General features: G+C 39.8%; 1 protein-coding gene across 3 annotated transcripts; it reads right to left on the reverse strand.

The window, feature by feature from the left end:
- Positions 1-109: 109 nt before the first annotated feature.
- Positions 110-12,414, reverse strand: LOC142984080 (uncharacterized). 3 transcript variants are annotated; one of them, XM_076131396.1, is made up of 13 exons: positions 12,253-12,414; positions 11,881-12,099; positions 10,586-11,026; positions 10,156-10,266; positions 9,640-9,768; positions 9,033-9,116; positions 8,064-8,409; positions 7,608-7,710; positions 7,029-7,113; positions 2,632-4,174; positions 2,392-2,460; positions 2,084-2,134; positions 110-1,998 (listed from the first exon to the last, which is right to left on the reverse strand). In XM_076131396.1, the coding sequence occupies exons 1-13, from the start codon at positions 12,283-12,285 to the stop codon at positions 452-454; spliced, it is 4,761 nt and encodes a 1,586-aa protein (XP_075987511.1). In that variant the 5' UTR covers positions 12,286-12,414; the 3' UTR covers positions 110-451. The 3 variants fall into 3 exon arrangements, with proteins under 3 accessions (XP_075987511.1, XP_075987510.1, XP_075987508.1); XM_076131395.1 differs by having other exon boundaries at positions 2,084-2,116; positions 9,033-9,143; XM_076131393.1 differs by having other exon boundaries at positions 9,033-9,143.
- Between the last annotated feature and the right edge of the window lie 106 nt (positions 12,415-12,520).

The raw sequence follows: 12,520 nt of genomic DNA on the forward strand, positions 1-12,520 counted from the left end.
GTTCAACATAAGAACAAATTTTCGATTTACAGATAAAACTTCTCTCAAAAGAACTGTTGTACAAAACACAAGATAAGGACCACATCCACATCAAAAGAAAACCCAAACATAAAACGAAATATTTATTTAAAACCTTACAACTTACAATTACCCAAGTAATACAAATGGATGATGAAACCAAAAAAAAACTTAAATGGTGAAATTTTATATGAGACAATACGACTAAAAACTAACTACTTAGCTTAGGTACTAAGTTAGTATCAAAATCTTATAAATAAAATGTCCATGTCACAATGTTAGTTACCGTACTCCTCCGAAACGGCTCTCATGAAATTTTGTGAACATATTGAATAAGTAGATCTTAGAATCGGCCAACATCTACTTTTCGTACCTCTCAGTGACATTATTTTTTACTTATATGGCAAAACAACGTTTGCCGGGTCAGCTAATGTTAATCTAAACATACAATGGACTCCTCAGATTCCGACATGTCCGATTCCAAGTCCATATTGGCCACATCGTAGGTATCACTCACTTCCGACTTATACTTCTTTATAAAGTCCTCCAAGCCAGCCTGTGAGTACTCAGACCTGAAGTATACGGTGTCCATCATATTGTTCTTCACATAGTCTAACTGAAAATGCATTTTGGACAAAGCTTCTAACGACGCGATATCAATTTCCACGTCGAACCTAGCTTTCTGGTCCACATGTTTCAACTTCAAAGGTTTCCACAAATGGAAATTAATACCCTTAACCCCTTGATTATGATGTTTCAATTTTTCTATGATATTTTTCCCGGTCAAAGTTAGTGGTTCTAGTGGTACTGTCGTAGTCATTTTGTGGAAGCGCACGTTGTCTCGCTCCCCGCCCACGGCCACGACTGCTTGCCGGTTAACTTTACCAAAACTACAACCCAATAACCAACGTTTAGATTCTTGATTTTGTGGCTGTATAGCAAAATAGTTTGGTGGCAATAACCCGTATTTAACAAAATCTGTCCTTGAAAGACCGTCCCTTTGATGATATTGAAACAGATTGTAAATGATGACTTCTTTGATTTTACGCGCTTGCACGAGGTTCAACGTTTTGCTACCTTTCAACATGATTTTGACAAGTGTATGGTCATTCGTGAGCGACGGTATGGGAGCGCTTTTGATAGCATCGGCTATATCCGCGGCGGTCGTGAATGAGATCTCTTTTAATCCCGCAGCGAAAGAGTCCTTGTCAATGGCGTCGGCTTTTAGAAACACACTAACTTGCTGCAGCTCGTAACTCATACTCATCTTATGGTTGGCGAGTGCACGCGCCGACGACGGTGGCATATCTACGTACAGCCTAGTCCCTTTCTCGGTGACAATCTTTTTAACAAACTTCCATTTCTCAACGTTAACGCCGTCTAACTTCTTATTCTGCAGCTTAAGTTTGTCAAGAGGTTCGATGTTCCTAACCCTGGAATGGCCGGGCAGCCAAATAGCCGCCCTTTCATACCACAACTCCTCCTTTGAGTACACCAAAACGTTGAAATACTGGAATTCACTGAAATTTAAATTCATCACCCAATTTCGCGATCCTGTATCTTTGGTTACAACTTCGTATCGGAACATGCTTTGTAAACCTTTGAGTGTCAATTCTGGAGACCATCCCTGATGATCCTCGGCAGCTTTAACCACTTGTGAGATGAGGAAATCCTTTAGAAGTTCTGCCTCCATGTTAGTAATTCTTTCGAAATCGTCTTTGCACAAATAAAGCCTGAAATTGGAAAATTCATCTTCTGGTGGAAGATCTGCTGACTGCTCGAATTCTGGTGCCTGCTGAACGGGCTCAGGTGGAGCGAATACTGGAGTCTGTAGATTCTGCTGTAAGCTATCAAACGATTGATAGAAAGGCGCCGAGACCATCATGGGCACCATGGCTTGATTTAACATCTGTTGTGAAGGAGGTATCCCGATACACGGCATAGTGATGACGCTCGGCGGTGCTAAGTTAACGTTGAAGCCTGGAAACGTTGTACAAAATATTTCTGGTCAGCTACAAACAACTACCATGACACTAAAGCAAAATAAAAGCTCAATATCACTTACTAGGATCCGCTAATTTAGGACGTGAATTCAGGCCTGCAAACAGAATATATTCTGAAAGTAAGAAATATTACCATTTTACTATAATCCTTAGAATTTTTCCGGTCAGAACTTGCATTATTCAGTCGGAGAAAGCAAGTAGTGTTTATATTTTCTGTAATCATAGTAGACTAGCAGATCGCACCAGCCTTGTATAATGTACCTTTCAATTAGCGAAAAGTTTTTTCCAATACGTCGAATCGTTCCGATGATTACCAATCTCGCACATTCTCGTTCTCTCCTTATATTAGTATTACAGTTGAGGGCCTTACCTTGGGGTATGTCAGGTACTTGGGGGACGGGAGAAGGTCGACTGGTCTTGGCGGGGACCTCCGTAGGTTCTGTAGACATATTAACTGTATTAGACATCATACCTACACAATTACTGCAGTATTTTTTCGGTATTCTGATTAAAATGACCTTTTAAATAATGAGTTTCTCCAATGATCACATACTTCATAATAAACACAAAGTTTCGATCAAGACTTATGAAAACTAAAACTATAGCTTACCTGGCGCGGGACGTTTCACAGTCCTGAACTGTTTGGGCAGTGATCGCATCACATCCTGTAATATCTTCGTCTCATCGTCCAAGTTATATTTAGCTTGGTATTTGATAATCACTTCGATGAAAGACACGTCTGCGTCGCCGAACATGTCGTAAACAATCCTGGCCACGGTCAGTTTGAGCTCGTCCATTATGCGTTCTCTCTGCACTCCTTGCACATGTTTGAATTCTTCACTCCTATCTAGGATTTTCTCTGAGATTTCGTCAATAGCTTTGTCCCTTTTCTGCTTGGCTAAGAGCCGCTTTTTGGCGTCTTCAATAGATCTTTCGTCTCTCTCGTGTGGTTGGTCACGCGGCCGGTAGTCGCGACGCTCCTCTTCATGCCGATGTCTATCGTCGCGTGGTCTGTCATCACGTGGTCTATCGTCGTGCGTTCTTTCGATGCGAGGTCTATCGTCTCGCGGTCTGTCGTCGCGTGGTCTATCATCACGCGGTCTATCGTCGCGCGGTCTATCGTCGCGTGGTCTGTTGTCGCGCGGCCTGTCGTCTCTTCTATCTTCCCTCTCTTTCATCCGCTGTAGCTCCTCTTCACGGTACCTCGAGCGGTCATCATATCGATGCCGCATATCCTCTTTCTCGTTGCGTCTGCGATCATCGTCATAATCTTCCGGTTTCTTCGAATTCGACTTCCTCATTTCCTCCGTCTTTTTCTTGAATTGCAAAGCCCTGTTGTAGATGTCTTCGAAGTCTTTATCATAATGCATTGATGTCACAGTTTCCTTGACTTCTGCGCGAGGAGGTGATGCTCGTTTGTAGTTGTATTTTTGCGACGGACGATCCTCTGCTGGAGGTCTTCGTGAATGATCGAAATCGTCTTTATGCGGCTTATGTTCCGGTGAGTCTCTGCGGCGGTACGCTTCGCGGCGGTCCTCATAATCGTCTCGAGGCGAGTATTTGTGTTCTCTCTCATAACGATCAGTTTTTCCTGCATGAACGCCGGGGTCCCTTTCTAGATCTTTAGCGATTCGGGCCTTAGCCTCTTCGAATCGTCTTCGTTCATCAGTACGTCCGGTGCGAACGTCTTCTTTGTAAGGTCTTTCCCAAACCGGCTGATGTTTCGGCTTCTCTTCTTTTTCAGGGAAGTTAGGACGGCTGGGTCTTGCGTTGTCAGTGTTCTGTCCCGGCCAGACAGGCGGCGGCGGGGCATCGGGGCTGCGACGCTTTTCCAGGGCCCAGGAGCGACGCGGCGAGTACGACGATCTAGGAGACGGTGAATTCCTCTTATAACGATCTCGTAGCGGAGATCTATCGCGTCGGTTCGGTGATCGGGACTTCCTCGCAGGCGAAAAGTGCTTTTCAGTTTGTTCAGCAAGACGTTCCCGAGCTATTTGCATCCGTCTTTCGTCTTCTGGCTTCTTTACTGGCGGTTCATCCCTATGTCGTTGCCAGGGGCCCGACTGTTCCTGTCGCATCCCCGAGGCAGGGTACTGACCGCTGTCATGGTTGCCTGGCCGATAACCACCTGAGTACATAGCTTGGTTTGATGCCTGGAAATTGAAATGTAATTTGCAAACACGTCAAGATGAAAAATACAATAACAAATGAGAATATTTTATAAAAATATATATTAAAACTATCATCGGTTGTAGATTGTCTTCTTAACTTAATTTTCGTTATTTTATACAAAGTATAAGTGTAATTTGTTGGAAGTTGGAATATGATGGTGAAGATTTTCAGTCAACAACATTTTCACTTTTTCTTTTTCAACCGTCATCTGGGAAGGAAGCGATGGAAGGCTTCCACGTCGTTGATTTCCCAACTATCTCACTGCTGGGCAAGGGTCTCCTGCCAATGGCAGATTACACCGCATTGGTGAAACCTTCCATTGACAATAAGTATTAGACTTCTAGTTCTTCGTTTTCTCCATTATTGGAATCATTCAGTCATTTCTGGACGATTACAATCAAGTCCCTTGATAATTAATATCCTGCTGTCCTATCCACAGCTGCAAAATGTTAAAGCATTTATGAGGATCCTCACGGCTCTCTCAGTTATTGGGCTCCATTCCTACCATTCTCAAAGTGATTGGCTAGTTTATAGACTGGACATTGACTTCAAGCTTCGGAGTACTTATTATAGACTGTTTCATCCAATTTGCGGATGTAATAAACTTTATACCTCAGTATTTTATGTAGTCTGTTATCTTCTAGCAGGTTGTTAAAAAAAAACGAATTCTTTATTCTTCCAAGAAATAAGTAATCACTTGAACTATATCTATGTCTATGTCTATAGCAATGTGTTCGGTGTTTAAACGTGCAAACAACAACAAACCACAATTCACTTTAATAAATCCAGATTTTTTTTACACAATGGTTGCTATCTTACTTATTGCTACCAGAAGGTACTAGCCAACTGGCTCCTTGAATCTTTGTCCTGCAGGCTCTAAATATGCATATTTTTGCAATAGGTGCTGTGACCTTTTCACGAAGTATCCTTTTAAAGCCATATAGCTTTTTATAGCACAAGGCAAGTTATAATCCTTGTGGTTTATTAGATCAGGACCGGTTTCAGGCCGTTTAGAGTGTTTCGCGTGTTAACTGAACTGAGTAAAGTGCTGCTACGCCAATCGACGCTCGCAGCGCAAAACGTTGCGGAACGTTACAACTTGTAGTTCTTCGATAAACAAATGTTTTAATGCAACCTTTTTCCTTCCCCTTATTCCTATAAAGCTATTTAGTTATTCAATATCTTCTACGAGTTATGTCTGGAACAAAAGTGGTCCTTGAACCTAACCTAACCAGCGCACTTCTGTCCATTGTCGAGTGTATTATTTCTTTAGCAAATCCTTTCTCTTGTAAAATACTTTAATGCCCTCTGCTGCTTTACAGCACAGTGGAGCACTTGCACATCATTGGGTTTTGTACTATTTTTAGTTGTTTTTCTAGAATCTGCTTCTTACTTCTAGTTCACTTTGCGAACAAACTAGACGGTTTTAGTGGAGAGTTACACTCATTAAGTAACAGCAAACAAGCAAGTCAGCAACAGAAATTAAGTATAAAATATAGTTGTCAACCTATTTCATAAATCCTCATAGTTGTTTTCATCGAAAAGAGATGCATAAATACCTACATTTCACTAATCTCAACATCTATTTTTCCAGCTGACACTAGCAGAATTGCCACCAAGTAGTGCTATAAAGCAGAAACATCATTGCCACGAAGTACGTTACTGTAACCTGTACAAGTACGTTTTTGCTTTTCCCTCCTTAACAATCCAAATCTTGTTTTATCTCCTTTCACGCTGGTCCTACGAAGATAGTAAGATAGACTTGCCTTCTGTGGCGTGGTCCATCAGTGTCCATCGTTTAGCGTCCAATCCTTTGCTTTCTTTACTGTCTGTCAGCATGAGTGACATTATATTGCCTGCCCACTCTCAGTCATTCACACTCTAGTTTTTTTTTCTGTTTTTCGCCCCATATCCATTATTTTGACCAAATTTACTGCACCCCATTTTATGCTCATATTTTCTGACAAGTTATTCTTAAGTCAGTTCTACATAACAGTATATAATATCTCTCTAGAATATTATGAAGCTGGAATCAGACAATGTCAATTAATTTTCGATGGATGGCATCGATCGACTAAGAAATCATCACCCTAAAATCTCTGATCGAACCCAAATAACATCGAAGTATTTCCTTCACTTCACTCCATTATTTCTGAATCTTGTACTCAAAACTGGAAATCATTTCATATTTTCTTTCTAACAAGATCGGAAACAGTCGAAATAGTCCTGCAATTTCTGCCTTTGGTAAATTGTAGCGTTATGACCACACTACAATTACTTTGAGTTCTTATCGTCACTCATCCAAACTTCCAGTAGTTGCTTGACGTATTAGGTTATTAACAAAAAATATATTATCTACTGGAGATATAAAAACAAATGTCTAATTTACTAAAATACATACACTTAAAATATATAATCATTCTTAACCATAGTATTTTTTATTTCATTCCTTTACTGCATCACTGCTAGGCAAGGGTCTCCTCCCACACAAAAAAGTGTATGAGACATGACATATTAGGTCGGGGAAAAAGTCAAAAAAAAGCTCGATATTTGGGTACCTCACGAGGTCACTGAAAAAAACCCATTGAACCGTGTACTCATTTGTGATTCTTGAACCCAAAGAGATTTTATTACAAGTTCATACATACTATAATGCGAAAAGACTTTCTCCTCGACCTAATATTACAACTTAATAATAATTATGTACATATTTACTACAAAAAAATTAAAAATTACTGTTACACTATTTGACATGGGTCTCTTCTCGTAATGAGAGAGAGTAAATATAAATGTCTTAATTATGAGTGTTGTATTATTTACTATAATATAACTCACATGTGACGCAGGTGGTTCGTACGCCGGCCGCACAGTCTTCAGATGTTCAGGCACTTTGTCCAAGTGGTGGCGGTCCGGGGAAAACCTTTATAGTAAAATAATTAAAATTTAAATCCAGCATGGTATCCAGCTGCATCTGGTGAGTCTAGAAGCAGACTCCAACATAGTTGGAAGAAAGGCTAGGCTGATGATTTTAATAATTCATTAATTTAATGGTCAAGGATGTTTGTAACTATGAAATGTTAATAAGTCCGTTCAGAGAATAGGGACATTGTAATCTACTCGAATCACTGCAGCCTTCACCAACTCATCCCCCACAGCTGCAGTGTTTCACAGTCCCGCACTCATCTATAGCACAGATATAGGTGGCTGTGGCTAATTTGGCACATACACCTGTGTGCCAAATTTCCCCTCTAAATTCCCAATTGAATGTAGGATTCCCAATGGGTGACGTTGTCAGGCAGGCGGTTAGACGCAAAATTGTTGCTTAAACCATCTAAGGCCGGTGGTCTTTGTTAGAATTAAACTACTGATAAGAAAATTAAATAATCATTAAACGCTTGCTTTCCCTGTACGCACCTGGATGTAGGGCGGTCATCTCTACGGACGGGCGACACGAGACGACGGCTCGGGGACAGACGCTTGGGCGGCGGTGAGTCGCGACCCATGTTACGTCTTTCACCTGCAGATACAAAGTTACTAGATTCCGACCACCTTGGAAATAGAAGAGTATATTCAAAGAAATAACAATAAGTCTGGTTAACCCTTTTTCTCGACTGAGAGAGGTAAACTTTGAGTCCACCACATTCACCCATCAGGGATTGCAGTGACATACCTATAAATTTATTCCTCAGATATAGTGATCATAGAAAATTAAACCCTCCAGATAGGATTCAGATTGGGGTGGTTAAAGTTCTTTTTTAAGGCAGAGACTTCAAATTTATTTATTGACATATATTGACATACATATCAAGTTTTTTTTAATATAGCACAAATACGCAAAGATAATACAACTCTCAAATCACAATTACTAACCTGGCGACATCCTTTTTGGAGAATACTTCCTTGTATGAGGCTCATCTCTCCTTCCTGGTGATGCTCTTCTATTACCATCCATTCTTCCCATAGGGGATGACCTCCTAACGTCCCTCCCTGGGGGTTCCCTACGGTCCTCCCGCCTAGGGGACACCCTCCTAGGGCCAGGCTCCTCCCTCCTCGGTGGAGGGGAGAAACCACGCCTTTTCTCATACTCCTTATAAGTGTCAGGTCTTGATGGAACTTTTGCCGGTCGAGTTGGCTCCTGTTGAGGATATTTGCGATCTTCGAATGACTTCTCATATTCTATTGGAGCTTTTGTGAACTGCGGTTTTGCTTGTTGAGACTAGGGTATACAAAAAAGAAAGGATACAAAGTGTAAAAATCCTACTGATATGCTAACCAATTCATAAGTGATGAGACTAGGGTTTAATCTAGTGGTAGTACCTAATCATAGTAACTAAAGACACTCACCACAGATAATAATAATAATACCTCATCTATACTAATCTATACTAATATTATAAAGCTGAAGAGTTTGTTTGTTTTTTTGAACGCGCTATTCTCAGGAACTACTGGTCCGATGTGAAAAAACCTTCCAGTGTTAGATAGTCCATTTACTGTGTAGGCTATAGACTATATAACATCACGCTACGACCAATAGGAGCAGAGTAGCAATAAAATATGTTACAAAAACGGGGAAAATTTTGACCCATTCTCTCTTGTGTGACGCAAGCGAAGTTGCGCGGGTCAGCTATTAGAATTATCATATATTATGCTCCAACGGTGAAGGAAAACATCATGAGGAAACCTTGCATGCCTAAAATTTGTTTAAGACATTTATTGAGGGCGTGCAAAGTCCCCAACCAGCTCCCCTCATTACGGGAGGTGACCCTTGCCCAGCAGTGGGACAGTAATGGGTTACATTTATTTATTTATTAGTAAATGTAAAATATTTATTATAATTACCTGATGTGGTTGTTGCCAGGGCGAGGGCGCGGCTTGCTGCGGGTACTGGCCGCCCGGGTGGTTGATATTGTACTGCGTGGGACCCTGGAAATTGTCCTTCATTATTGTCACCTGCAACAAGTCACCGTCTAGCCATCAGCCGGCACAAGTACATACTTGTGCTAGCTCATGTAATTGTAGGCCTAAAAAAATATTAATCGATTTTAGGGTTCCGTACCCAAAGGGTAAAACGGGACCTTACTAAGCCTGCGCTGTCTGTCTGTCTCCAGGCTGTATCTCATAAACCGTGATAGCTAGAATGCTGAAATGTTCAATTGATGTACTTCCATTGCCGCTATAAAAACAAATACACAATATCCCCGTAAGGACCCCGTGCAATAGAAAATAGACGTGTTTTTTTCGTATTTCTCGATACGTAACCCTATCTGCGCGAGTCCGACTGTTAAGTTCTTTAAGATACTAAACATATAGTTTTTTTAATTAAATTAATTACAAACTTAGGGTGGTCAACTAGGGCACTAGACTCATCCCTTCAAGCATCTGGGTTATCACTCTCAAACCAGATATAGCCAGTTATTTATTTCACATTTGTTTCTGTTATACATACCGGTTTGTCCTGTGCATACTGTTGGCTGGGAGGGTACCGGCTACCGTGTATAGGAGCCGAGCTGTGGCTGTTGTTGTCCATTGTGTCTATACTGCGCAAGTTCTGACGCATGTCTGGCTGCCGGGACGGCTGGAGAACATGGGAGAGCATGAACATTATGGAAAAAACCCTGACCCACCCGGAATTTTAGTCATACAATAAACAATTGGCTTTAAGTAAATGAAAGACCAAAACCACTATTTGAAGACTTTTTTTTGTTTCAACATAAATATATTTTGATATAATTTAATTAACGGTGTTATTGGCGGAATCAGGCAAAAAGCTAGGATCGCCACGAAGCTAAGCAAATTAAAAAACTATTTGTAAAAAAACAAAACTATTCCTTGTGGAAAATGAATTAATTGTAATTATATAACCTAGCCTAACCTAATTATATAGCCTATCAAAAATGTAGGAAGCCCAAGAAGAGCATTTTTTCAATATTTTTGGTAATAAAGAACTTATTTGTATATCTACCGGTGCATTGCTCTTTGGTGGATAGCTTCCATAGGTCTGTTCTGGTGGTCCCTGTCTACTTTGGTCGAATGGACGAATTTCCGGCCGCTGATGCTGACCATGGCCTGGATGCTGTACACAAAAACAATTGAGATTAAAATACAATATTTGTAAAATTTTTACTTACCTATTTCACCCATTACAATAATGTTTTACGTCATTAATCAAATTAAATACATCTCAAATCCATTACAAAATTGCTTTTGAGTTAGAATAAAGTTTTATTCTTCATAACCTGCTAAAGTCAGTTAAACATGCCAGACCTAAATTTATGAGGAAATGAGACACAATCAAAATATATTTACATCATTTTGTAAGTTAGAAGTCATGGAATGTCAGAAAGGATGTCTATTTATTCCTTTGCTAATTTGTGAAATAATTATATATGTACCTGGGGTGGAAAAGTGGGTGGAACATTCTGTGCATGAGCTCCAGGACCATAGTTGAAGGTGTTCTGAGGTACTTGAGCCACCATAGGAGGGTTCGGAGCCCATTGATTACCAGCAGTATTGTTTGCCCAAGGAGAAGGCCTTATATTATCTACTGGAGCTTGCATAGGTGGTCCACCAGACCCGTACGGCTTATTAGGTCCGTGAGACCCTGGTGGTCCATGAGGTCCCGGTGGTCCGTGGGACCCAGGTGGTCCGTGCGACCCAGGCGGCCCGTGTGGTCCACCAGACCCAGGCCCATGGGGTCTGCTAGACCCTTGAGGTCCTCTGTTATATTCATTAGGGTTTGGTTGATTGAAGTCATTGCGAGGTTGATTTTGGTAATCGTTTCTCTGTTGAGGATAGCCAGGTCTCGAGTCATATCCACTTGGAGGTGCATTAGACTGAAATGGAAGAATATCAAAGTTTTTATTCAATTGATTCTTTAGATCACCTTCATAGTAGCTCTAAGCAACTTAGCATATGCAAAAACAAATTAAAATAGGTCATATGTTGATACTTAACATGGACAGAAAGGGGGGAACTTTTAGAAAAACCTATATGACTAATTTGTGTTACAGCTGTAAAATTCAATAATAATGAACGTATCACAAAATAAACGATAATGAGAAATATTCTACACAAATGACACACAATGTCAATACAAGGTGAAAATAAGCTGTCCAAATAATTAAGTTGACTGAATAATATATCACGGTAATATCCAAAACAAATAGATATAGTAAATCATTGTATTGGAATTTGCACAATTGGTCAAATAAGAATTTATTGTAATATTATCTCTCCATAATCAAGTGTTTATACTTTACTGTTATCTACTAGTTTCAAGAATATAATACTTACGTTTTAGTTCTACGTAATAGAAGGCCTACTAAATACATACATGATGTACACCCACTGGCGTGGGAGACGTAATTTAAACCACTTGGCTATTATAATGACTATACAAATAAAAAATAACACCTAGGTCAGAGAGAGAGGCCAATGCGGCGAAGCAAAATTCAGTGGTGTCTATAGACTTAACATAATTGAAAATGCAAGTTCATAATATAATAATAACAATTCACACATGGTTAAATGATTTTTAACTAAGGACAGCTTGTACTATGTTAACCAGACAACTATTATACATACTTTTAATCTTCAAAATACATACAAATAGATGATGATGATATTTATCCAGGTTCAGTATTTGTGTGTATCTTTTCTCATCACATAAATATTTGTCATTACTTACATTGCCAGTTTGTTTTCCAACCGGCACCACTTTGATTATAAAGTTACCAGGCATCCGGTATCCATTGAGACATTTCATAAGCTTGTAACCTTCATTGTCGTCAGGGAGCCCGATACGAACTTTTTTAGTCCCATCACTGTCTGATACAAGACTATCTAAGATGAAATCATCTATGTTACATTCTTGTTTTATCAATATCTTCAGATCTTGATATTTAGTCTGAAAACAAACAATAAGACATTATATTCAGCTGTTAAATTTAAATAAAAGCGTATATAAAGCTAAACCTTATGATCTGAATCCTTAACTTTGTTTTGAGCTAGCAAACAAATCAGAACATTAGGTAAGCACGATGAAGAAACAAAACATTACTTTTGGCGCCAATCCGTGGATTGTTATCATCATCTTTGCAGAGTGTAGTGAGCGATCGAGATATAAATTAAGATGTGCTCATTTTATTACAGTCGTAATTATATTTCAGCTGAATTCAACTATTTTAGTTCAACTACGGCTACAGCAAGATAGATTGACGTTTTTTCGTCTGTCAGTCAGAATCAATTGTCATTTCTTGGCGTATCCATAGACGTGTATGTGATGTCAGATTTTTTTATAAGCGGTAGCAACAAAGTATGTAGCTTTA

This window comes from Anticarsia gemmatalis, chromosome 26, assembly GCF_050436995.1.
Source record: "Anticarsia gemmatalis isolate Benzon Research Colony breed Stoneville strain chromosome 26, ilAntGemm2 primary, whole genome shotgun sequence".
NCBI classification, from domain to species: domain Eukaryota; kingdom Metazoa; phylum Arthropoda; class Insecta; order Lepidoptera; family Erebidae; genus Anticarsia; species Anticarsia gemmatalis.

Excerpts from the sequence above, each read along its gene's own strand:
- LOC142984080 (XM_076131393.1), bottom strand. The coding sequence starts at position 12,285 with ATGATGATAACAATCCACGGATTGGCGCCAAAA. Across the intron at positions 12,100-12,252 it reads TCCACGGATTGGCGCCAAAA|ACTAAATATCAAGATCTGAA; the intron begins GTAATGTTTTGT and ends GTTTGTTTTCAG. Across the intron at positions 7,711-8,063 it reads TCCAAAAAGGATGTCGCCAG|GTGAAAGACGTAACATGGGT; the intron begins GTTAGTAATTGT and ends TTGTATCTGCAG.